Raw genomic sequence first — 25,026 nt, 5'->3', positions numbered from 1 at the left:
TGAATGCTACCAGTGAGTTTTTGAATGCATCAATGTAAGCCAAGTTGCAGGTCTTAAATTGGGAAATCTGGACTAATTTACTTTCAAATTATCCACTATGCCCAGTCAAGGGTTAATTTGGTTGTGTTTTGTTCCGATTTTCAGACTGGGGTTTATATTTCAAAGGGTTACCATTGCTTCATCACTGAATAAAATCCGTTAATGCTTTTTGAAAAACCCAGTTTGAGGGGTGCTTATAAGAGGGCAGCTGTGGAGAGAGGGAGATTGGGTTATCAGATGATCCTGTCCTTTGGAGCTCCATCCACTGGCATCCCATTCCTTTCTCCCCACAATCTACCCTTGCCTCCAAGCAAGTTTAACATAAAAATTTAACATAGCGACAGTTTTTAAATTTCATCACCCCACTGCCCTCCTAACCTCACTATCCAACTTTAAACTGCAGCTGGTGACCCCGATACTACTCTTCCCAGGGAATATATACCTCTGGGATTTGAAAGCACGTTGGCTGCTAAATTTGGAATTGATCTCTTACTCTGGCTACTCCACAAGCTCCACTTGCTCAAAGCAACCTGTTTGCACTTAGGTTTCTGATCCATGTGCGCTCGACTTATGCCCTTAACCGGTCTATGTTCACATCTGTTGGCTGCCATCACCACTGGGACTGTTGCCCAGCCTCCAATGTTCTATTCTACCTTCAAGCCTCACTGCTTTGCCAGAGATTCTCTCAACCTCCTCCCATCTTTCACCTGTCCTCTGCTGTTTCACTGCTCAAGATCTCTCCCTTGTTGCTGCCTTCAATGACCTCACCAAGACCAAAATATTCAAAAGACCTCTGCTGCAGCCACTGATACAGGTTCCCCATTCACTCCCCTACCTCGGTGGACTCTTGACATGAATGCACAATAATCTGCCGACCTGCCAAACCTAGCTTGAATGCACTGAGCATTAAAGTAACCTTTACTATGTCCAAATCAATGTTCTAGATCTGGAACCTTTAGAGAGGGTGCAGAGGAGATTTACCAGGATGCTGCCTGGACTGGAGGGCATGTCTTATGAAGGTTAAGGGAGCTAGGGCTTTTCTCATTGGAGCGAAGAAGGATGAGAGGTGACTTGATAGAGGTGTGCAAGATGATGAGAGGCATAGATAACGTGGATAGCCAGAGACTTTTTCCCAGGGCGGAAAGGGCTATCACCAGGGGGCATAATTTTAAGGTGATTGGAGGAAGGTTTAGGGGAGATGTCAGAGGTAGGTTCTTTACACAGAGAGTGGTGGGTGCGTGGAATGCACTGCCAGCGGTGGTAGTAGAAGCAGATACATTAGGGACATTTAAGCGACTCTTGGATAGGTACATGGATGATAGTAGAATGAAGGGTATGTAGGTAGTTTGATCTTAGAGTAGGTTAAAGGGTCGGCACAACATCGTGGGCCGAAGGACATGTACTGTGCTGTACTGTACTATGTTCTAAAACAGTGGATGACAAGTACAAACCACAAATTCGGTTTTCCACAAGAAATCACATCAAACCCCATTCCCATGCTTCCTCCATGCTCACCAAGTTCCAGTATGAAGAGATCATGGATTTATTTGTCTCCAAGATCTAAACCATTTTTTCAGTTACCAATTCGCACTCCTCCCCTCTGTACACAACAAGCCTACACATCCCCAGTCACTTTGCAACTTTTCTCCAAGTTCATCACTTTCACAGTTTGACCTCCTGCTCCCTCAACCCCAATCCCATCCAACTTCAAACATCTCAATTACCTTTCCTGATTCTCCCCCATGCTTGTCAGCATAACTAATGGCTCATTTCACTTTGGCACCGTCTCTTTTTCTACGCTGCAATTACCATTCCTTAAAGAGTCACCCTATCCATAACTGTCCTTTCCTCTCCAACGTCATTGAACATGCCATAACTTCCCAGTTGCATGCCCACTTCTCTCATAATTTTATGTTTCAATCGCTCTGGCCTGTTTTTTGCCTGCTTATGACACCCAAACTGTCCTATTCAGTCACTGACATCTTCTGTAACCATGCTATATCGTCCCTCTTTATCCCCTCAAGAGTCCAGTGTTTGACAATATAATCCAGCTCTGCTGACTGTGTGGGTCCACATCCACAAACAGTTTCTCTTTGTGCAAAGCCCCAAGGGTCCATCATTGCTGCTTTCACTTCCTTACTTAAATACTGTGCCTAATCGACATCACTGGTAGGTACCAAACAACTTCCGTATATGCAGCTGACAACCAGCTCTACTGCACCACTTTCTGAGACCTGGTGAGAGCCTTTGTTGTCAGACTGCATGTTTGGCATTATGTCATGGGTAAGCCAGAATTTCCTCCAATCGGATATCAGGATGATGAAAGTCATTGTTCTGGGCTTCACAAAAAAACTCTGCTGCCTTGCCATGGTCTCCATCTTCCTCAATGGCTGCTCAATCAAGCTGAACTAGTCACTAACAAGACCATCTCTGACCTTTTACCCATCTCCAGTAACCTCCACATCTCTTTGCTTCCCCAACACTGGATCCTCTGCCCATTCCTCGCCCGCATTAGCATTAAGAACCTTATCCATGTTTGAGTCACTTCTAGGCTCTTTTCCAAATATTCTACTCTTGCTTTGACTTCCACAATTTTCAATTGGTCCAAACTTTTGCTGCCTATATCATGTTACTTGCCCATCACTTCTATACTAGGTCCTTGTTCCCCCAACACATTGAATTTAAAATCTTCATCCTTATCTGAAAATCCCTCAAGGACCTCACCTTCCCCCTTTTCTACAACCTTCACTGCTTTGCATCCCCTCCTGTGACCCAGTCCTCTGACTTTCTCCACACCCCTCCTCACTTCAGCTACCTCAACCCTGCTGACAGGAACTTTTTACCTTTAAAGGTTTCACCTCTTTGATCAAATCTTCAGTCTCTTCTTAATTCCCCAAAAGCTCAGCATCCATTCCTCCCTCCCTCCATGAAGTGCTGTGGGACTTTTTTGAACCTTAAATGTGCCACTTAAATACAATTCACTGCCTTCAGTGGAATTAATAGATATGGAACGCAAGATTCCTTCAGTGCTCAGAACAAGTAGTGCGAATATACAAATGGTTGCATCAAAAATCAGATGGGATAACTCTATTACCAGATGGCATTCATTTTCAGAGTTTGTTTCAAGCAGCTGGGAGAATAATTTACTCTGAATAGTCATTCTAGTTGCATGTGTCATAAATTATAACTTGTGTTGTACACTAATTGTGAAGCATTTCCTATCAGTAATTTAAATGATTAAATAGTTAGTAAAAATGTAAGAACTTTTAACTCAAATCATGCAAATAGACTGAAGACTTAAAAAAAAATATGCATGTTTGTTTTTTTTCCCCCATTCCAGGATAATTCAGTCATTTTACTCAAGTCCAAACCCATTTTCTTTACAGTTTTTTCTGCCGCTTTATACCACCATACATGTTTATGACACCTGTTCCTAGACCTCTTGTGCTCTTAACCAAGAAGGTATGCATAAATTATGTATTTATCTGCTTTTAATTTTTTTCCTCCTTTCCATTTTTAAGGAAATAATCATCCAGATAGCCCAGCTAATACCTAAAACTCACCAAGAATGAAAGTACTGTTTTTGTTTTGCCAAGAACAAATCTGTAACATTTTATACATATCTACAATGATGTCAAGACTTGCCGACAGCTTAAGTATGAGGAAGTTGCAAACTTACAGATGAAGTAGCAGAATGAGAGAAGGAATTCTGAGGAGATCGAATTGAAGGTGGTACACCTCTCACTGGACTGGTACCATTTCCACCGGTGTACTGGAAAATTTGAAGAAAATCCACTGTGTAATTCCAGTATTCTTTAAACATTCAGAAAACTAAATGGTCTCTATTAAAAACAGTATCTTCAACAAATTAATCCAATTTTAAATGAAACAATGCTGTTGTAATAACAAGTTCCTAATCATGCACGGCAAGTTATTTACTTTGATTAGCACAGAAAAACAGCAATAATGAAATGGTAAGCCAAGAACTCAAATTTATTGCAATTGGTCCAACTAGTTTTGGAATTTGAATTCTCTAGTTTTAATAAGGAGATCAAAACTGCAAATTTTGGAATATGCTAAGATAGCATCTAAAATAATTCATAAAATGCTTACATCAAAATAGTCACTAATTTTATGTCCTCTTCCACCGGCTTTACCTGAGCAAAAACAAGAAAAAAATGATCTGATAATATACAATTATATAAATACCAACTGAAACATGGCTTTCTTTAATTATCTTGTATGAGTTGTGAACAGACATTTATTCAACCCTTTACAAATTACTGAACTTCGTAAGACTGCGCCCTTTGCTCAGAAGGCACATATTCTCCAATACAAAAAAAAAATCTTACTTTAAGATAGATGCATGAAAAGCTACGCTACCATACTGTTTTTAATTATAATTGAAGCAGTCATGTTAACCTGAAGTTAGTCAACATCAATGTACACCTGGAAAACTGATAGCAAGTTAATACTGCCCAGGTCTCTGCCATTAGGAAGTGTGCAAGAACAGCCAAGCAACTAATTATGTTTTTGCTGTTTTGCTTCTTCCTTTGCTCAATCATTTAACTTAGTGTCTTTCTGTTACAAGTGTTCGTCTCTTCCCAGGGCAACAATCACATCTTCCACACAAGAGCTTCAAGAGCAAGTGCTGCGAGGATGGTGAAGCACAGGGAACAGTCAATGCGATCCTATGTACCTGTATGCACTCAAGCAAGGGTGGCTGAAGTAACATTAAGAGCAGGAATCCTGCGCGACTCCTCTCCCCTAACCTAAGAGTGCTGAGGTCAATTATGTTAGGCATTAATTTTTTTAAAAATTTGTTCCCAATAGAGCACCAGTATTTCTTCCTTCCGATTTAGGGAACTTGCTATGCTGTGTAACCATGTACCATACAATAACAACGTGCCAACGTCCCTGCCACTGTGGAAAGATACTGTTTGGATAAGCTTCTGTCCTTCAGCAAGAACACAGCACCAACATCTATATGGACATGATAGGAGAGAGACAACATTTCTAACTGTGAAGAGATGTGTGGGTCACAAGCATGTACAATTACATAGAATTTACAGCACAGAAAGAGGACATTTAGCCCAAATGATCCATGCCAGTGTTTATGCTCCACATGAGCCTCCTCCAATCCTCCTTTCTCTAATCCCATCAACATATCCTTCCATTCCTTTCTCCCTAATTTGTTTATCTAGTCATCCCTTACATGCATCTATGCTATTCATTCCTTTTGGTAGCAAGTTCCACATTCTAACTGCTCCCTGAATAAAGTCGTTTCTACTAAATTCCCTACTGGATTGATCCATTACCAGCCTATATATTAAGACACCTAGTTCATGTCTGCCTCGTGTGGATACCACCTTCTCTACATCTAGTCTACCAAACCCCATCATAATCTTAAAGACCTTTATCAGGTCACCTCTCAATCTTCCCTTTTCTGGAAAAGAGGTACAGCCTGTTCGATCTTTCCTGATCAGTTATAACATCTTGTGGTGGTATCCTTGTAAATCCTTTTTTGTACTTTCTCTGATGCCTCTACAGCCTTACAATCTTTTGGGCCTCCTTATCTCGAGAGACAATGGATACGCGCCTGGAGGTGGTCAGTGGTTTGTGAAGCAGCGCCTGGAGTGGCTATAAAGGCCAATTCTGGAGTGACAGGCTCTTCCACAGGTGCTGCAGAGAAATTTGTTTGTTGGGGCTGTTGCACAGTTGGCTCTCCCCTTGCGCCTCTGTCTTTTTTCCTGCCAACTACTAAGTCTCTTCGACTCGCCACAATTTAGCCCTGTCTTTATGGCTGCCCGCCAGCTCTGGCGAATGCTGGCAACTGACTCCCACGACTTGTGATCAATGTCACACGATTTCATGTCGCGTTTGCAGACATCTTTATAACGGAGACATGGACGGCCGGTGGGTCTGATACCAGTGGCGAGCTCGCTGTACAATGTGTCTTTGGGGATCCTGCCATCTTCCATGCGGCTCACATGGCCAAGCCATCTCAAGCGCCGCTGACTCAGTCGTGTGTATAAGCTGGGGATGTTGGCCGCTTCAAGGACTTCTGTGTTGGAGATATAGTCCTGCCACCTGATGCCAAGTATTCTCCGAAGGCAGCGAAGATGGAATGAATTGAGAACAGCCTTACAGCCTTACAATATGGAGATCATAACTGCACAGCACTCCAAGTGCAGTCTAACCAAGGTTCTATACAAGCTCAACGTGACTTCCCTGCTTTCCAATTCTATCCCTCTAGAAATAAACCCTAGTGCTTGGCTTGCTTTTGTTCATGGCCTTTGTCACTACTTTTAGCAATTTGTGTATATGTGCCCCAAGATGTTTCACTCAGCTAGTCTATATAGACTCATTTTCCAAGGAGAGCATGGGCTCCCGTCTTCACACCTCCTGACTCCATAAAGCCTGTCCACCACATACAAGGCACAAGTCGAGAGTGTGATGGACTACTCCATACTTGCATGGATGAGCCGCTCCAACATTCAAGAAGCTTGACACCATCCCTGGATCCCACTTGACTGATGTCCCATCCACTACCTTAAACATTCACTAGCTTCACCACGAGCACACTGTGGACCATCTTCAAGATGGACTGCGAATCTCGCCAAGGTGTCTTAAACAGCACCTCCCAAAACCCGCGACCTCTACTGCCTAGAAGGAGGAGGGGAACAGGCACATGGGAACACCACCACCTCCAAGTTCCCCTCCAAGTCACACTTTCTTGACTTGGAAATACATTGCCGTTCCTTCATCGTCAGTGACTCAAAATCCTGGAACTCCCTATCCAACAGCACTGTGGGAGTACCTACACCACCTGGACTGCAATGGTTCAAGAAGGTGGCTCACCAACACTTTCTTGAGAGCAATTAGGGATGGGCAAAAAATGCTGGTGTTGCCATTTTGCCCACATCCCATGAACAAATAAAAGAAAAATAAGGTTGATCAAGCATGACTTTCCATTTTGAAATCGGTTCTGACAACTATCTTTTTGGTGTCTACATGCTTTTCTATTATATCTTTGATTAACGATTCAAACATCCTTCCTACCTCCAACGTTAAGCTAAATGGTCTACAGTTCCCTGGAATTGTTCTCTCTGCCTTTTCAAAGAGAGAAAATCAAGTATGGGCGGCGCAGTGGTTAGCACCGCAGCCTCACAGCTCCAGCGACCCGGGTTCAGTTCTGGGTACTGCCTGTGCGGAGTTTGCAAGTTTAGTTTAGTTTAGTTCTCAGTGTCTGCGTGGGTTTCCGCCCGGTGTTCCAGTTTCCTCCCACAGCCAAAGACTTGCAGGTTGATAGGTAAATTGCCCCTAGTGTAGGTAGGTGGTAGAAGAATGGTGGGGATGTGGTTGAGAATATGGGGTTAATGTAGGATGAGTATAAATGGGTGGTTGTTGGTCGGCACAGACTCGGTGGGCCGAAGGGCCTGTTTCAGTGCTGTATCTCTAAATAAATAAAAAAATAAAAGTACTGTGTTCAAGTCCTTTAGCACTATTTCATTTTCAAGCGAATATATAGTGCCTCTGTTATCTCTTTCAGAACCTTTTAATATGCATGGCACAATCTCCCCGCTTTCTGTCTTAAATGTTGTAATAGCTTTTTTGATCTCTTCTAACATCATGACCACCTTGTTAGCAGCCTGCAAATACTGCGGAAATGTAACTCATTTTCTGTAAGGTTATCTTGTGCATTCTTAGTGGCCCTATCCTTACCCGTGATTTTTCTTGTATTATTGGTGTCTGTAAAATACATTATTTTTCATATTCCTTGATTTAAATTTTATAGTTCCACTTTGATATCCTAATTTTTTTTGACTTTTTCCTAACCTCTTCATATTCCCTTTTGCACTCCTCTTTTTTAATGTTTATGTATTTAGTGCATACCTTTTTTTTGTTTCAATTTTACCCATATCTCTATTAATGCATATTTCATTGTCTACTTTTTTTTTTTAAGCGAAATATATATCTCCTGAATTCTATTGACTGCCTTATACAATATTTCACACTGCATTCTATCAGTTTTTTCCAAATGTACCTTCCTTAGTTCCATTCTCATCCCCATAAAATTAGACTTTTTCAAATCTATTGCCTTGTTCTGTGTCTTTCTCAATCAATATTTTAAACCTTATTATGTTGTGAAGAGGCGATGTGTAGGCTAAACTAAACTGGCTGGGCCTGTCCAGGTTTTCAAACTACTGTCCATTAACCCAATAGGTTTTTGTCGATATGCAAAGAAACATATCAAGTAGTCTTAAATGTAGATTTTGTTGCATTCAGTGACTGAGTTGCATATTATTTCTGTTGCTGTACGCTAATAACAGCATTTTGCAATCATACTGTTTTCCTTTGGATAGCTGACAGTCTTTCAGAAATCAAGACAATTTCCTGGGAGTATGTCAATATTTGCACACGGTTCCTAATACAGAAAGGTATGAAAATCACTGGTCTATGTAAACAGCATCATGCAAATATGTTCCGATTCAACAGGAAGGTCGCAGATGTCACTCTTTCTGCAGATCTATACACTGCCTGTGCCAATCTTACATATGGCAACTAAAGTTACAACTGCTTGAATTTATTCAGCACTGCAATCCAAGGTCCTGGAGAAGGCTACTGCATTGTAAACAGCGTTATTCGTCAGCATATATAGCTGTTCAGTGCTTCAGAGGTATGCTCTAATCAATTCTCCACAGGATCAGGTAGTAATTTGTATACACTTGAAGGATTCCCTGCACTATGCACACATTTTACCGTAATTCTGTAGTACACATTACAAGATGAACAGCACACTCTCTGGGCATGCACAGCGTATACCCGTGTCTTTACCAAATTTCCAGGATCCACCCAAGCTTGCAAAATTCTTGTGCATAAGCTAAAAGGGGTGGGGAAGGAATAAAGCATTCTGGATATCGACTCGTATATTTACTTGAATTTAGACTCTTATCATTCAAGAAATTTCAGAGACAGAAAGACATTACCATCAGTCCAATAAAGTTGTGGAATATATAGAATGATGAATCGGAGATGGATATGCCTTGTGATATGGATTAGAATAGCAGCTACCCATGATTGATCTGCTGAATGTAACCAAGGTTATTGAGAATCATCTCGCTGACATATGCAATTTAAAGCATATATTTAAATGACAACCACATCAAATTTTGATTTCTAATTTTGTTTAGTCTGTGTGGCATTTATACCATAAGTTATATCAAATACCACATTTTAGACTTTCAGAAATCTCTAAATCTAAGAAAAATACTTTTCATGTCCCAAGTACTCATTTGAAAAATAGGAAAAATGCATACATCATGTGAAAATGTTTACCCTAGTTCTACTTCTCAGCTGGTCCATAGCAGTATAGGATTTTGACACTGGCAAACACTGTCAAGCAGTGGTAGTTGAAGATGTCACATCAGGAAGTGAAGCATGATTAACAGTGACACTGACTGATATTCATGCAATTGGTCAAGGGATGTCCTGGTTCATGTTTTATGGAGGGAACAATGTTCTCTTGACATAACTATTTCAAGTATTTTAAACAGGGTAAGAAACATTGGAACGCATGAGCACCATCGCCTTTCCTGAGGTATCCCAGGAATTTCCACAACAACGTTTTTTGAATGCTCAAGGTGAGGGAGAAACCAGTTTAGGTAACTCCCCAATAGATGACAATCTTCAACCCGAGATCAGCAAGTCTTTTCCTCAGGATAGACTCCATCTAAGCCATTTCCTGTCATGGTGAATTGAACGCATCCATCAAAATTTTGAATCAATACCTACAGCAAGGCAACCAATGCAATCCAGAAGGATGCCTGATATTTTCCATTCTTTTATTTGTCGTAATGGTTCGAGTAGCCGACAGAATCCTTGTTGGTGCATTAATATGCTTTACTTGAAGGCTTCAACATAAGGTGTAGCTACATGTTCCAAAGCAGATGCCTATTTGTCCTGCCTCAAGTGCAATACTCCTTTAATGGATAAATGCCTTGAAGGAATCAGTACCAAGCACTCTTAGGCAGAGAATATTTGAAATATTTGAGAAAACTAGTAGTTTTATTAACTGAATTTAAATTCCAGCCAGCTCCCATGGTAGAATTTGAGTTTCTGTCCCCTTGAACATTTGCTGGGGCGTCTGGATTACTAGCCCAGTAACACTGCCACTACGTCACCGTCCCCTATTTTCTGTTTTTAAGTTTGTGTTTAAATCGTTTTCAAAATTCATCCCATTTCTTCCATCTGACCTGACACCAACCCACTTAGCCTCTCTGTACTGTCTGACCAGAACCTCTTTCTAAAGGCCTGCTACCCGACCCGAACTAGACGACATGTTGGGTTGGGTCGCACTTCCGGGTCCGGCATTCGGGCTCTGGTCGGGTCGGGCCGGATCGGACACGCTCTATCACCACCTCAGGTAAGTGATTTTAATGCTAAGTTACTTTTTGGACTTTAAAGGTGGTTGTTCTACAGTTATTTTAAGCTTGCGCAGGTAAGGAACAAAGTGAAAACGGTAGGTAGGTTAACTGATGGTCTGGTCGGGCTCGGACTCTGACGGGGTTCTGTTGGGCTCGGGTCGGATCTCATTTGCAGACCCGAGCAGGTCTTGACCTCTTTACCCTTGCACAACCCCTTCCACTCTCAGCATTAATCCTCGCAAAACAACATTAAATGTGACTGCTGCTATATCTGACCTGACCTAGAATGGCCTCTTCTCAGTCACCTTATCTGAAATGGTTTGCGCTATAGCAGCATCTGATATGGTTCTAATTGACTGCTTTAAGCCTGATACTGAGCCACCACCCGCCACCCCCCCCCCAAAACAATAATGTCCGATCCTGCTTTTTTTCTAATGGAGGCTCAGCAAAACATTTGTGTAGCTGGTCCTTCTTAGTTTCACATTTGGGTTCCTGACATGTTTGAGTAAGGAGTGATCAGGAGAGGCAAAAGTAAATTTCTGTTAAAGTAAACACCTTATGCATGCGTCAGAGTTTTGAATGCGTCAGCCTGAACAGGCTGACAGCCCCCAATTCCAATCCTCTCTCTTCCTCACTTTCAGGAAGATGGAAGCAACTTTTTCCTCTATGAGCAAATAATTTTCTTTCTATACTTACAGTTGTGTACATTTGCAAGAACAGTGACATTTGTGCAATGTTATCGCATCTGCAAGTCAGAAGTTGTTTGTACTGACAATATCCCACAGTAGGAGTGAAGACTTGTGTAAAGGATTAGCTGTGTCCCTCACCTAGCTGTTCCAGTACAGCTACAACGCTGGCATCTACTCGACAATGTGGAAAATTGTCCAGTTATGTCCTGTACACAAGAAAGGGTAAACGCAATCCAGCCAAGTACCACGGCATCAGTCTACTTGAGATCAACAACAAATTGATGGAAGGTGTAGCCAACAGTGTTATCAAGTGGCATTTGCACAGCAATAACCTGCTCACCGATGCTCAATTTGGGTTCCATCCGGGCCACTCTGCTCCAGATCTAACTACAGCCTTCGTCCAAACATGGACAAAGGACCTGTATCCCAGCGGTCAGGGGAGAGTGACTACCCATGACATCAAGTCAGCATTTGACAGATAGTGGCATCAAGGAGTGCTAGCAAAATTAAAATCAATGGGAATGAGGGAGAAAATTCTCCACTGGCTGCAATCATACAGGAATGGATGTTGCAGGTTCCGGGATTTAGATGTTTCAGTAAGAACAGAGAAGTGGGTAAAAGAGCGGGGGGGTGTGACATTGTTAATCAAGGAAAGTATTACAGCGGCAGAAAGGACGTTTGAGGACTCGTCTACTGAGGTAGTATGGGCCGAGGTTAGAAACAGGAGAGGAGAGGTCACCCTGTTGGGAGTTTTCTATAGACCTCCGAATAGTTCCAGAGATGTAGAGAAAAGGATAGCGAAGATGATTCTCGACAGGAGCGAGTGTAACAGGGTAGTGGTTATGGGGGACTTTAACTTTCCAAATATTGACTGGAAATACTATAGTTCGAGTACTTTAGATGGGTCAGTTTTTGTCCAGTGTGTGCAGGAGGGTTTTCTGACACAGTATGTGGACAGGCCAACTAGGGGCGATGCCACATTGGATTTGGTACTGGGTAATGAACCCAGCCAGGTGTTCAATTTAGATGTAGGTGAGCACTTTGGCGATAGTGATCACAATTCGGTTAGGTTTACCTTAGCGATGGGCAGGGACAGGTATATACCGCAGGGCAAGAATTATAGCTGGGGGAAAGGAAATTATGACGCGATTAGGCAAAGATTTAGGACGTGTAGGATGGGGAAGGAAACTGCAGGGGATGGGCACAAACGAAATGTGGAGCTTATTCAAGGAGCAGCTAATGCGTGTCCTTGATAAGTATGTACCTGTCAGGCAGGGAGGAAGTTGTCGAGCGAGGGAGCCGTGGTTTACTCAAGAAGTTGAAGCGCTTGTCAAGAGGAAGAGGGCGGCTTATGTTAGGATGAGACGTGAAGGCTCAGTTAGGGCGCTTGAGAGTTACAAGCTAGCCAGGAAGGATCTAAAGGGAGGGCTAAGAAGAGCAAGGAGAGGACACGAGAAGTCATTGGCGGATAGGATCAAAGAAAACCCTAAGGATTTCTATAGGTATATCAGGAATAAAAGAATGATAAGAGTTAGAACAGGGCCAATCAAGGATAGTAGTGGGAAGTTGTGTGCGGAATCAGAGGAGATAGGGGAAGCGTTAAATGAATATTTTTTGTCAGTATTTACAGTAGAGAAAGAAAATGTTGCCGAGGAGATTACTGAGATACAGCCAACTAGGCTAGATGGGATTGAGATTCACAAGGAGGAGGTGTTAGCAATTTTGGAAAGAGTGAAAATAGATAAGTCCCCTGGGCCAGATGGGATTTATCCTAGGATTCTCTGGGAAGCCAGGGAGGAGATTGCAGAGCCGTTGTTGTTGATCTTTATGTCGTCATTGTCGACAGGAGTAGTGCCGGAAGACTGGAGGATAGCAAATGTTGTCCCCTTGTTCAAGAAGGGGAGTAGAGACAGCCCTGGTAATTATAGACCTGTGAGCCTTACTTCGGTTGTGGGTAAAATGTTGGAAAAGGTTATAAGAGATAGGATTTATAATCATCTTGAAAAGAATAAGTTCATTTGCGATAGTCAGCACGGTTTTGTGAAAGGTAGGTCGTGCCTCACAAACCTTAGAGTTTTTCGAGAAGGTGACCAAACAGGTGGATGTGGTGTATATGCATTTCAGTAAGGCATTTGATAAGGTTCCCCACGGTAGGCTATTGCAGAAAATACGGAAGTATGGGGTTGAAGGTGATTTAGAGCTTTGGATCAGAAATTGGCTAGCTGAAAGAAGACAGAGGGTGGTGGTTGATGGCAAGTGTTCATCCTGGAGTTTAGTTACTAGTGGTGTACCGCAAGGTTCTGTTTTGGGGCCACTGCTGTTTGTCATTTTTATAAATGACCTGGATGAGGGTGTAGAAGGGTAGGTTAGTAAATTTGCGGATGACACGAAGGTCGGTGGAGTTGTGGATAGTGTCAAAGGGTGTTGTAGGGTACAGAGGGACATAGATAGGCTGCAGAGCTGGGCTGAGAGATGGCAAATGGAGTTTAATGCGGAGAAGTGTGAGGTGATTTACTTTGGAAGGAGTAACAGCAATGCAGAGTACTGGGCTAATGGGAAGATTCTTGGTAGTGTAGATGAGCAGAGAGATCTTGGTGTCCAGGTACATAAATCCCTGAAAGTTGCTACCCAGGTTAATAGGGCTGTTAAGAAGGCATATGGTGTGTTAGCTTTTATTAGTAGGGGGATCGAGTTTCGGAGCCACGAGGTCATGATGCAGCTGTACAAAACTCTGGTGAGGCCGCACCTTGAGTATTGCGTGCAGTTCTGGTCACCGCATTATAGGAAGGATGTGGAAGCTTTGGAAAGGGTGCAGAGGAGATTTACTAGGATGTTGCCTGGTATGGAAGGAAGGTCTTACGAGGAAAGGCTGAGGGACTTGGGGTTGTTTTCGTTAGAGAGAAGGAGGAGGAGAGGTGACTTAATAGAGACATACAAGATAATCAGAGGGTTAGATAGGGTGGATAGTGAGAGTCTTTTTCCTCGGATGATGATGGCAAACACGAGGGGACATAGCTTTAAGTTGAGGGGTGAAAGATATAGGACAGATGTCAGAGGTAGTTTCTTTACGCAGAGAGTAGTAGGGGCGTGGAACGCCCTGCCTGCAACAGTAGTAGACTCGCCAACTTTAAGGGCATTTAAGTGGTCATTGGACAGACATATGGATGAAAATGGAATAGTGTAGGTCAGATGGTCGGCGCAACATCGAGGGCCGAAGGGCCTGTACTGCGCTGTAATGTTCTAATGTTCTAATACTGCCTCTGCAATCTGCCGCCTTGAGCTGCAGGATAAAGCAGCCCGCTTGATCGGCACCCCATCCACCACCTTAAACATTCACTCCCTCCTGCACCGATGCGCAGAGGCAGTGGTGTGTACCATACATAAGATGCACTGCAGCAACTCGCCAAGCATCCTTTGACAATACCTTGCAAACTCGCGACCCCTACCACCTAGAAGAACAAGGGCAGCTGATACATGCTAACACCACCATTTGCAAGACCCCCTCCAAGCCAGACACCATCCTGACTTGGAACTATATTGCTGTCCCTTCACTGTCACTGGGTCAAAAACCTGGAACTCCCTTCCTACAGCACTATGGGTGTACCTACACTAGATGTAATGTAGCGGTTCAAGGCAGCAGCTCACTACCACCTTCTCAAGGGCAATTCAGGATGTGCAACAAATGCTGGCCTTGCCAGCGGCACTCACATCCCATAAATAATTTTTTTAAAAAGCTTTACATGTTTGTGCGGCGATCTGATTAGTGCGTTCATCCATTAGGCTTTGAACTGGTCCAAGGTTAGCACAGACCAATCAGAAACATTGGAAGGCCTAAGTTAGACACACTTTTTAATTAACAGACACATCATCTATACCAGAGTTGCACAAATTTCGTCGAGGGCCACTTGTTTGCTTAACACTAAAATAAATATATATTGTTTTAAATCAGACGGCACAGTGGTGCAGTGGTTAGCACCGCAGCCTCACAGCTCCAGCGACCTGGGTTCGGTTCTGGGTACTGCTTGTGCGGAGTTTGCAAGTTCTCCCTGTGACCGCGTGGGTTTCTGCCGGGTGCTCCAGCTTCCTCCCACAGCCAAAGACTTGCAGGTTGATAGGTAAATTGGCCAGTGTAAATTGCCCCTAGTGTAGATAGGTGGTAGGAGAATTGAGGGAAGGTGGGGATGTGGTAGGGAATAGGGGATTAATGTAGGATTAGTATAAATGGGTGGTTGAAGGTAGGCACAGACTCGGTGGGTCGAAGGGCCTGTTTCAGTGCTGTATCTCTCTATGACTCTATCAGGGTGAAGCAGCAAAATTTTATGCCATCACTAGAACTAGTTGTAGCTTGAGAAATTTTAGGTAAAAAATTAATTTTGTTTAATTGAATATTGAAAGGAAGAGGGATATAGCAAGTGTGGCAGTTTAGGAAGAGAGATATAGCAAATTTGGGGTTTAGGAACAGACTGCAAGTCTTTTTCCTCTGATAGATATTACTTCAGTGCACTGTGCTTCACTGCCTCTGAACATTTGATTACGTCACAATTTTTCATTTAGAATGTTTGTAATGCCACAAATAATGTGCGGACCTTGCCAGGTTGATTAGTTGTCATGATAGTCTTCCACACTTCAGTCCAGTATTTGAGATTTCCTTCAGTTTCTAATTATTACAGTCCTTCTAGTTATTACCACCTCAGATGAAAGCTGCAGCACCCCTTAGTCTGACACCCAGATACCTGTACTTCCTATTTAACATGGAAGTTAAAAACTCCAAACTAGTCTTTCTAAGAGTTGAGTTGGGGGGTAAGGGGAAGGAAGCTTCTTTCTGATATCAATGATTTACCTATTTGGCAGCAGAAATTAGTGAGCTGGTAAAATTTGATAAAACTTCCCAGGTGGATGATTTTTTTTTTTAAATAGAAAAATAACCATTTGAAGTGACTACATCAACTCCCCACCTGCAAATTCTCGACTCTTTCACACATCTTTTACCTTGGCTATTATCGCTCTGGTTATCTGCCTTCCGCTTTCTTCCTCTCGCACAGTCAGATTGCTTCTTTTCCGGAGTCTAAAAGAAGAAACAGAAGTCACAATTGAACTAATACAAGCCTGGCATCTTAAATGTAAAAGCAAATTCCTTTTTCATGTCTAGGAACTTATACCTTGTATTGCAGTAAATTTTACAATTAAGCTCCAAAACACAAAATCTTGGGGGAATGCGAGATACAATTACTTGGAAAACTAGGCAAGGTTATACCATGGAGCTCTTCAGCTAGGACAAATATGTTGGTCCTACTAAACACATGACTGTCACTGTCCCCACTGCTTAGTGAATTAAAAGAACCTCGAGATGTAGTCCTGAACCAAATAGACCAGGAAGGCTTAAATAAAAGAAACATACTGCAGCTGCTGGAAATCTGAAATACTCAGCAAGTCTGGCAGCATCTGTGGAGAGAAACTGAGTTAACGTTTCAGGTCTGTGACCTTTGATCAGAATTGGCAAAGGTTAGTAATGTAACAGGCTTTGAACAAATGAAAAGGAAGGGGGGGGAAAAAGAACAACAAAAGGGAAGGTGCATGAGTAGAGTGCCTAATCGGAAGATGAGGTGCTGTTCCTTAAGCTTGCTTTGAGGTTCACTGGAACACTGCAGCAGGCCCAGGCCAGAAATGTTGGCAAGTGAGCAGATTGGGTGACTGCTTTGCGGAACACCTCCGCTCAGTCCTCAAGCATGACACCGAGCTTCCGGCTGCTTGCCATTTTAATTCACAACCCTGTCATATCAGCAGGTCTTCAGTGCACCACTGCATACATTAGATCACTGATACATTGCTTGCCAGATGTAATGACTTTATTAGTCTTCTGAAGGAAGGCAACCATCAGCAGGGTGGGGTTCTGTTCTTTTTCCAAGTGGCCACTTTCCCAAGAGTGCAGGTTCTCATTGACAGACCCCATGTCTCATGAGCTTAGTTCATAAATGTTATAGCATTTAATGGATTCTATTAAATTAATGTGTGCACATAACCATCAACACATCATCATGCAGGGCAATGTTGGGTGCTCTAGAAGCTGCCATGATGCTTTAATCCATCTAAAGTTTACAGTGCCACCATTATTTAAAGAAATATCAAGACTAGAATGATGGATCCTGGGGGACCAGGGATACTTACTCTTAATGCTATCAATCTGAAATCCAGAAGCTATAGCTGCAGGGAAATGTAATGAGGCACATGGCTCCAAAATATAGCATCCATAATCATGCTAAAACAAAAATTCTAAGTGTTTACAATACTCCACAGATATGTCCAGAGAAAGAAAAGAACTTGCATTTATATAGCACCTTTCACAGCCTCAGGATAGCCCGAATCACATCTCAGCCAATGAAGTACTTGAAGAGTTAATGTAGGGGATCTAGGATATATGACAACTTAATCTGCTTTAGTGATGTTGGTTGAGGAATAAATATTGACGAGAACATTTGGGAAAACTCCCATTTGTCTTTGAATTGTGCCATTGTATCTTTTACATCTACCCAAGAGAGAAGCAGCCTCATTTGGAAAATGGCACCACTGGCAGTGCAGCACTCCTTCAGCACTGCTCTGTAGTATGAACTTGGTTTATGTGCTCAAGGCTTGAAACACACTACCTTGTCTGAAAAGGTACCTAAAATGATTGTGACCTGCTGCGTGCTGCAGTTATGCTTTAAAGAAATGTCGCCTTGCAGCAAATCGAAGGGTCAGGAAGGTAATGAGGACCATGCTGGTAATGGGCCCATTGCTGAAGAGTTACCAGTTGTACAACAGTAATTGAATCCAACAACACTTAATAGATAATTTCAATTTAAAAAAAAAGTGACCCCACCACATAGACCCTGCTCAGGACATGTTATCAATGAACTGACGGACCAAATATCATGCATACTATTATCCTCTCCTTCACCTCAGCCATCAGGCATGCCTAGCCTTTCACTTTATCTTATTGATCTCTGCACAAAGTTAAGATCCAACTTCATTCATTTATTCCATTTTATTCTAATGTGTCTCGTTTGTTCTAACTTTAAAAAAAAAAGTACTTCCCTTTGGGACGGAATGTTACTACTGTACTTTATCTTTCAACTTAAATGGAGCAGGAATTAGTGTGACTGGATGGTTGATGTCACGGAGTGGTTTCTGGGATTTTACAAAATAAAACTTCCTTCTGAAGGCTCATAAAATTACTCTGGTGCTGCTGTGGCTCTCTGGGCCTGTACCCCTTCTAGCTCCGTGTAGTTTATTTCACTGGATGGCACTGATGGATGAGCCAATTTGAGAGTTCCTTTAACAGCGCATACTCTGCTATCCTCAGTTACTGGACTCTGATGCAATCTCGCCTGTGAGTACAGGTCACAGGATTATAATAAGTGTCAAACTCCTGGTTTAGTGTTACTGTTCTGATGATTTTCCAATGTGGTAAATCTAGAAGGGACAAACTCACAGGCATTGAAGCCCAAGTTATCTATAGCACCAATCGTTATATTCCTGAGACCACAAACCTGTGCTTAGGACTTGCGTTACGGCAGTTACCAAATGTTGCAGGTTGTATTCTGGTTCTTTGAAGCAGTCAAACACCACTATACAGATATGGCTAGCGAAGTCCTTTATATCGATAAACTGACGGTGCTTAAAAAGTAGCATTTGTCTGTATGCCCGTCTTGGATGGCACTAATTCTGTAACTTTAACTGGGGTTGGCTTTGAACTTTTTGCTCAACCAGCTACTTCCACCTTACCTTGCTTCTCCATTAGTGCGCCGTGTTACCCAGTGGGCCCTGTCACTTTAATCAGAGCCCCTGCCTGCATATATTCCTGTGCTAGTGTTTTCTGCAAATTGAATGAAGGCCACTGTGAGGTGATAGGCTGAGCATCCACCGGGCTTTCACAATGCTGTTCTTTGGAGGCACCTCAGGAACCACAGGGAAGTTTTGTGACAACAGCAACATAACCTCTACAGCAAGAGTGCTTGCCAAAACATTCTATCCTATGTTGATGTGCTGCATGGTAATCTTCTGATTGACAGGGTTCCTGAGTCTGGGACAATAATGAAAGATAGCAACAGTGATCTGGAGATGCAGGATAGTCTTCTATACAACCCTCTCTAGTGTTGCACTAATTTTAGGCTAGTAATTTGCAAGGTTATTTGCTCAAGGTGGGCTTGCAGAGGTGAGTTTAGAGAGAGGGATCCCTGCTAGCTGTTTGATTCTGCTGTCATTAGGTTTTTTTCTGCAAAAACAGATTGGTTAAGTGCTCCAAGTTTGAAGAGCTTTGATATTGCAAAGTAAATAGGCATCCTTCTCCCCAGATCATGAGTGATTGAGAATGCAAATACAAGTGGCTATGATTTTTTGATGCAAGTCCCATTATGACAATGTCAAGTGATCATTATGCATCCAAAATCAAGGGCTCCTGGTTGAGGTGAAAGTGTTACAACTATGCCATATCATCACCCTTGAAACAGCCACATTCAGTGTATCTATGTTGAAAACATCCTCCGTTAAACATTTTTGTATTAGTAGCGATAATGTCTATACCTGTGAAGCGGCGTTCATCTGCTCTGCTGCTTCTTCTCGGCCAACATGGACAGCAAACTACTAAGAATAAAGCTCTGCTCCAAAGATGAAACCTTTGTTTGCTGCACCTCCCTCAGCATCTTTCCTGGACTTGGGCACTACCATCAGCTGTCTTCTGCAGTGCACGGAATTCAACTTTTGTTTGCTGCTAATTTGCACTGCTCTTAAAATTGATGCTGTATAGGTATCGGACACACCCAGCACATCATAACTTCTATCTTGGAAACACTACATAATTATAAAACACCGTGCAAAATATTGCAAGGTTTGTACTTTATGTATCTGATGCAAAATGTCCTTATGCACTTTTCAGTTATGCTACAGTTGCTCCTGATCAGAAAATCAAACCTAATAAGTCTAGAGATTTTGCTGAGGCTTTACAATGTATTGTTTGACTATGCATTGAATACCATGTAGATCTTTGGCTACTATACATGAGAAAAGATATACTTGCATTGGAAGTGGTGCAGAGACAAGTGATAATTATTCCAACTGTGTAGAGGCTCCATCTATGAAGAAAGAAGCTTAAGCTCTGTAGTTCGGAGGGAAGATCTCATTAAGTTGGCTAGAGCTAGGTCCAGAGTTACATTCCTCATAACATAAGAAAATTAAAGGACGAGAAGGGACAGGATTGACAAAAAAAGACCTCACCAAGGACTCTGAAGTATTAAATGGTATTGAGAATGAGCAGTCAGAATATTACTTCAAGATAAATCAGACCAGTATGACTGGGAGACATATTTAAATTAGTGAAAAGCAAACTTGAAACGTTTGAGTAAAAAAAAACTCCATTCCTATGGTGATTAATTTGGCAGTAATTACCAATTACGAGCCAAAGACATTAATGGTGTAGAAAATGTATTTAGATTCTGAGGAAATATGACTTGGAATATTATTGTGATGAGCTTTATTGGACAAATCACCTTTTCTCATTCGTGAATTTTCTTGCATTCTCTTAGAATGGTCACAGCAGAGAAGGTCATTCAGCCCGTCATGTCTGTGCCAGCTCTGTAAGAGCAACTCTGCTAGTCCCACTCCCCTGCCCTTTCCCCGTAGCCCAGCAGTTCTTAATCTGTTAAGGTGCTTATTTAATTCCCTTTTTGAAGCCGCAGTTGAATCTGCCTCCACCACGCTTTTAGGCAGTGCATTCCAGATTCTAACCACTCACTTCGTAAAAAAAGTTTTTCCACAAGTCGTCATTGCTTTTTTTGTCAATCACCTTAAATTGTTATTCTCTTGCTCTTGACCCACCAACAGGTTTTCCCTTTCTACTCTTTCTCAACTCTCATGATTTTGAACACCTCCACCAAATCTCCTCTCCTCAAAGGAAAACAACCCCAGCATCTCCAATCTATCCACATAACTGAAGTCACTCATTCCTGGAACCATTCTGATAAACCTTTTATGCACCCTCTCAAGTCTTCACATCCTTCCTAAAGTCTGGTACCCAGAATTGGACACTACTCCCATGGAGGCCAAACAGGTATTTTATAAAGGTTCATCATAACTTCCTTGCATTTTGTACCCGATACCTCTATTTATAAAGCCCAGGATCCATATGCCTTTTTAGGCACTTTCTCAACCTGCTCTGCCACCTTCAATGATTTATGCACATATACCCCCAGGTGTCTCAGTTCCTGCACCTCATTCAGAATTGTACCCTTTAGATTATATTGCGAATTTCAATCCCAGGCTCTACCGCTGATCCTGTCCTTCAGTCTCAAGACCTAGCTTTATGCTCCTTCCCAACACTAACCGCAGACCCTGGCTCCATATCATCAACTGCAACCACAGGTAGGACAGGAAAGAACTACTTTATCATCGGTTTGGCACCATCTCATGAATGGAATGTAATTAATAAATTGATTGTTTCATTACCTGTGAATGGTATGATTTTAAAACACTTATTTGAAACCAGAGGGAAGTTTGTTAAATTTGAACATTATCATAAAATAGATAAGAAACCAGGTCAAGAGCACTGGCACTGACCGTATTCAACATTTTCCCTCCCAGCCTCACTACACACCTTACGAGTACCCAACAGTTCCTCTTTTTCTTAAAATAAAAACACAAGAGTCAAATTTAACTTCTCAGCCAGTTCTAAATTTTCTCCTGGATTCCCATGGTATTTAGTTTTTATTGGAAGCATTTGATGTGGAACCTTCGTGAGGAGTTCACAATCTACCTTATTTATGGAGGTTTGTCAAGCAGCACTATACCCTTCTAATCAATGCTATCTGCTTCATATTCTATTGTTACACAATCATGCACTCTTTCAGTCTAGCCCCAAGAATCATTTCCATTTATCATGACCTCCGGTTAATAGATACCCATGGTTGTTTGGGTCAAGATTCCCCTCCCCCTATTTTATAGAGGTACTAAAGTTGCTTCCATTCCTTCAGAATCTCTTCATATCCACTGATTTTTTTGCTGTAGCTAGAGGCCAACAAAATTCCTCCTTAGTCTTCAACTTTGTGCCATATGTTCCACTGTCTTTTTTTTCCATCTTCAGTTTCTTTGACTAATCAAGTACTTTTTCAATTTTAAAACTTTATAGAATAGACAGTAGTAGAAATAACAAGCCACTATTTTTCTCCTTAAATTATAAAATTACTTGCTAAAAGTATTTTCTCATCTTCAATTACTTCACCACATCTATTTTCTAACAATCTCCCTTTCATTCTTTCAATGTTACACTGTTGGAAAAAATACTTTAATGTGTGCAACATAATTTCCTACATTAATCTTTAATGCTCTCTGCCTCCTGTCAGAGCTTAGGTTAGTAGTAGGAAGAAGCACAAAGTCAAGTTTCAAGAAATGAAGGATAAATCCGGATCTAAAGGTTGAACTGGAGTCAAGTGAGGTTGAGGTCCTTAGGCCAGATGCTAGTGCTAGGATGCAAAGCTGTAAAGGTAAAATATTCAAACACAAGCAAGCAAAAAGAGATAAACACACTGTAAATCTTTATGAAAAGTGTTTGAAATACTTTCATTGAACGTTTGGCTGTAAAACTATGGAACATAACCTTCAAGCACTTGATGATCTTGGTCAAAAGGCAGAGATAACAATTTTAAATCTGGAGAAGCTCCCAAGGAACAAATGTGAAGGATCTGGTGATCAGGGCAGAATATAGTGCACTTTAGAGCACGCTAACCACATGACTTTAATACATTAGTAGTGTGCTTAGCAGGGATCAATCTGCTGAGAGAAAGCAGATGGACACAGATGAGATTCTTCAAAAAGAATGTTCAAATCTCCAGTAGCATTGCTCGGATTTAAAATTTAAAAAAAGCTTTTCTGCCACATCAATGCTCTTTTTCGCTTTGTCTTTTATTCTCTAAATCTCTCTATGCCTAAAACACTTCTGGCTTCATCTCTCTCCATCCAACTGACTCTCTTTCCATCAGGTTGTCCCTTCCCCCACTTTCCTCTTTCTCCTGCCCATCTTTCTCATATTATACATGTTCTTTTATGGATTTATTCAATTTATCTTTTTTAAAGCCCAGAGCACATTGCAGATGGTAATCATGAAGTAAGCTGGAACTGGGTACAAAGGGCAGAAACAACTGGGACCCATGAGGCAGGGATCATCCAGAGGCAGGTAAGCCATGCTATGGGCAGAGGAGGGGGAAAGCCTGCTCAGCAGGTGCAGCAGACGATTTATCATCATTCATCAGGAAATTATTGGAAACAACTAATAAACTAGCTATCAGAAAGTCATACATTAGGAACAGCAAAGCTGATTAGAGGTTAGCCATGGTTACATACATAGAATTATACAGATTTATGTACAATGTACAGCACAGAAACAGGTCATTCAGCCGAACTGGTGCATGCCAGTGTTTATGCTCCACACAAATCTCCTCCAATTATGCTTTATATAACTATCAACATATCTTTCTATTCCTTTCTCTTTTGAGTGTTTTAACTAGCTTCCCCTTAAATGCATCTGTGTTATTTATCTCAACTAGTCCTTGCAGTAGAGTTCCACATTCTAAATGCTCTCTGAATAAAGTTTCTCCTAAATTCCTTATTGGATTTAATAATGACCATCTTTTATTTTTGACCCCTGGTTTTGAATCCTGTACAAGCAGAAACATTTCTAGGTCTATGCTATTGGACCTCTTCATCATTTTGAAAACTTCAATCAGGTCACCTCGCAACCTTCTCTTTTCTAGAGAAGATTCCCAGCCTATTCAGTCTTTCCTGATAGGATATATCCTGTTGGTTCTGGTATTATCCTTGCAAATCTTCTTTGTATTTTCTCCAGTGCCTCTATATCCTTATAATGTGGAGAACAGAACTATGTTTAGTATTGCCAACTGCGGTCTAACCAAGGTTCTATACAAGTTTAACTTTTCAATCCGATCCCTCTAGAAATAAACTCCACTGCTTGGTTTGTTTGTTTATGGCCTTATTAACGTACTACAGCTTCGGAATTTGTGTATTTGTACCCCTGTTAGATGCACATGGGATAACCAATGGCAAAAATAAATGTATTAAAACATATCGTTATAATGAATTAATGCAATGTATGAATAATTACATATTTTTAATTATGCCAGAGATTTAAAGGTACATAAAAAGTGCATTTCCCCACCCCACAATGTTCTAAATTCTTTCCTACATTGCTTTTTAAAAAAGTTTTTTTCCCCTTCTTATGAGGTCTCCCTGATTAAAAAGAATTCTCCAGCCATGACAAAACCTTCTCAAACAGCTCCCAGGTCTCACCAAGACAGTTTAGCATACTTTAAGCAGTCATCTGTGGAGCAACGCCAGTAGATCTTCATATTCTGATTTTCCCATCACAGCACACGTCAGATTGTAACACTGGAATGCAGGGTATGTCAGTGAAAACCTGGGCTTTGCTATTCCCATGATGTAGCCAATTGAAGCATTAACATAGCAAGTCATCTTGAACAGAATATCAAAGCAACAGGAAGCCAATTAACCAGCCCAGAAGAAGAAAGACACAGGACGACACTGCACAATTCCTTTGTCAATTGTTTTGAATTGTACAAGACAGTTTTCCATTTAGCTTGTAGTGTATCTCTGCATCATGTCTAGGTTTCAACTTGCTGGAACAAAAACTTACAAACAAAATATTAGTAAGTCACTAGCAATTTAAATTAGTTTTAGGCAAGGTCAACATTAACCAAATCAATTTCAGGTAGATAGTTACTGGGGGGTGGCACATAAACTGCACTCACAACGATGAGTGATATGCAGGTAGGATCTTGAAAATCAAAGCCACAAATTGGCCAGTGTGTCAG

At 41.6% G+C, this 25,026-nt stretch overlaps 1 protein-coding gene across 4 annotated transcripts in view; it reads right to left on the bottom strand.

The window, feature by feature from the left end:
• LOC137372038 (serine/threonine-protein kinase tousled-like 1) overlaps positions 1–25,026 on the bottom strand; it is a 250,014-nt gene that overhangs the window by 90,383 nt on the left and 134,605 nt on the right. For all 4 annotated transcript variants that reach the window (XM_068035354.1, XM_068035355.1, XM_068035357.1 and 1 more), the window contains 3 exons: positions 16,145–16,220; positions 4,153–4,196; positions 3,719–3,811 (listed from right to left, as the gene is read on the bottom strand). In XM_068035354.1, coding sequence (XP_067891455.1) covers positions 3,719–3,811; positions 4,153–4,196; positions 16,145–16,220 — 213 coding nt within the window. The remainder of the gene's footprint in view (positions 1–3,718; positions 3,812–4,152; positions 4,197–16,144; positions 16,221–25,026) is intronic.

The sequence above is a fragment of the Heterodontus francisci genome, chromosome 7 (assembly GCF_036365525.1).
Source record: "Heterodontus francisci isolate sHetFra1 chromosome 7, sHetFra1.hap1, whole genome shotgun sequence".
Lineage (NCBI taxonomy): Eukaryota > Metazoa > Chordata > Chondrichthyes > Heterodontiformes > Heterodontidae > Heterodontus > Heterodontus francisci.
This window is presented reverse-complemented; position numbering and strand designations above follow the sequence as displayed.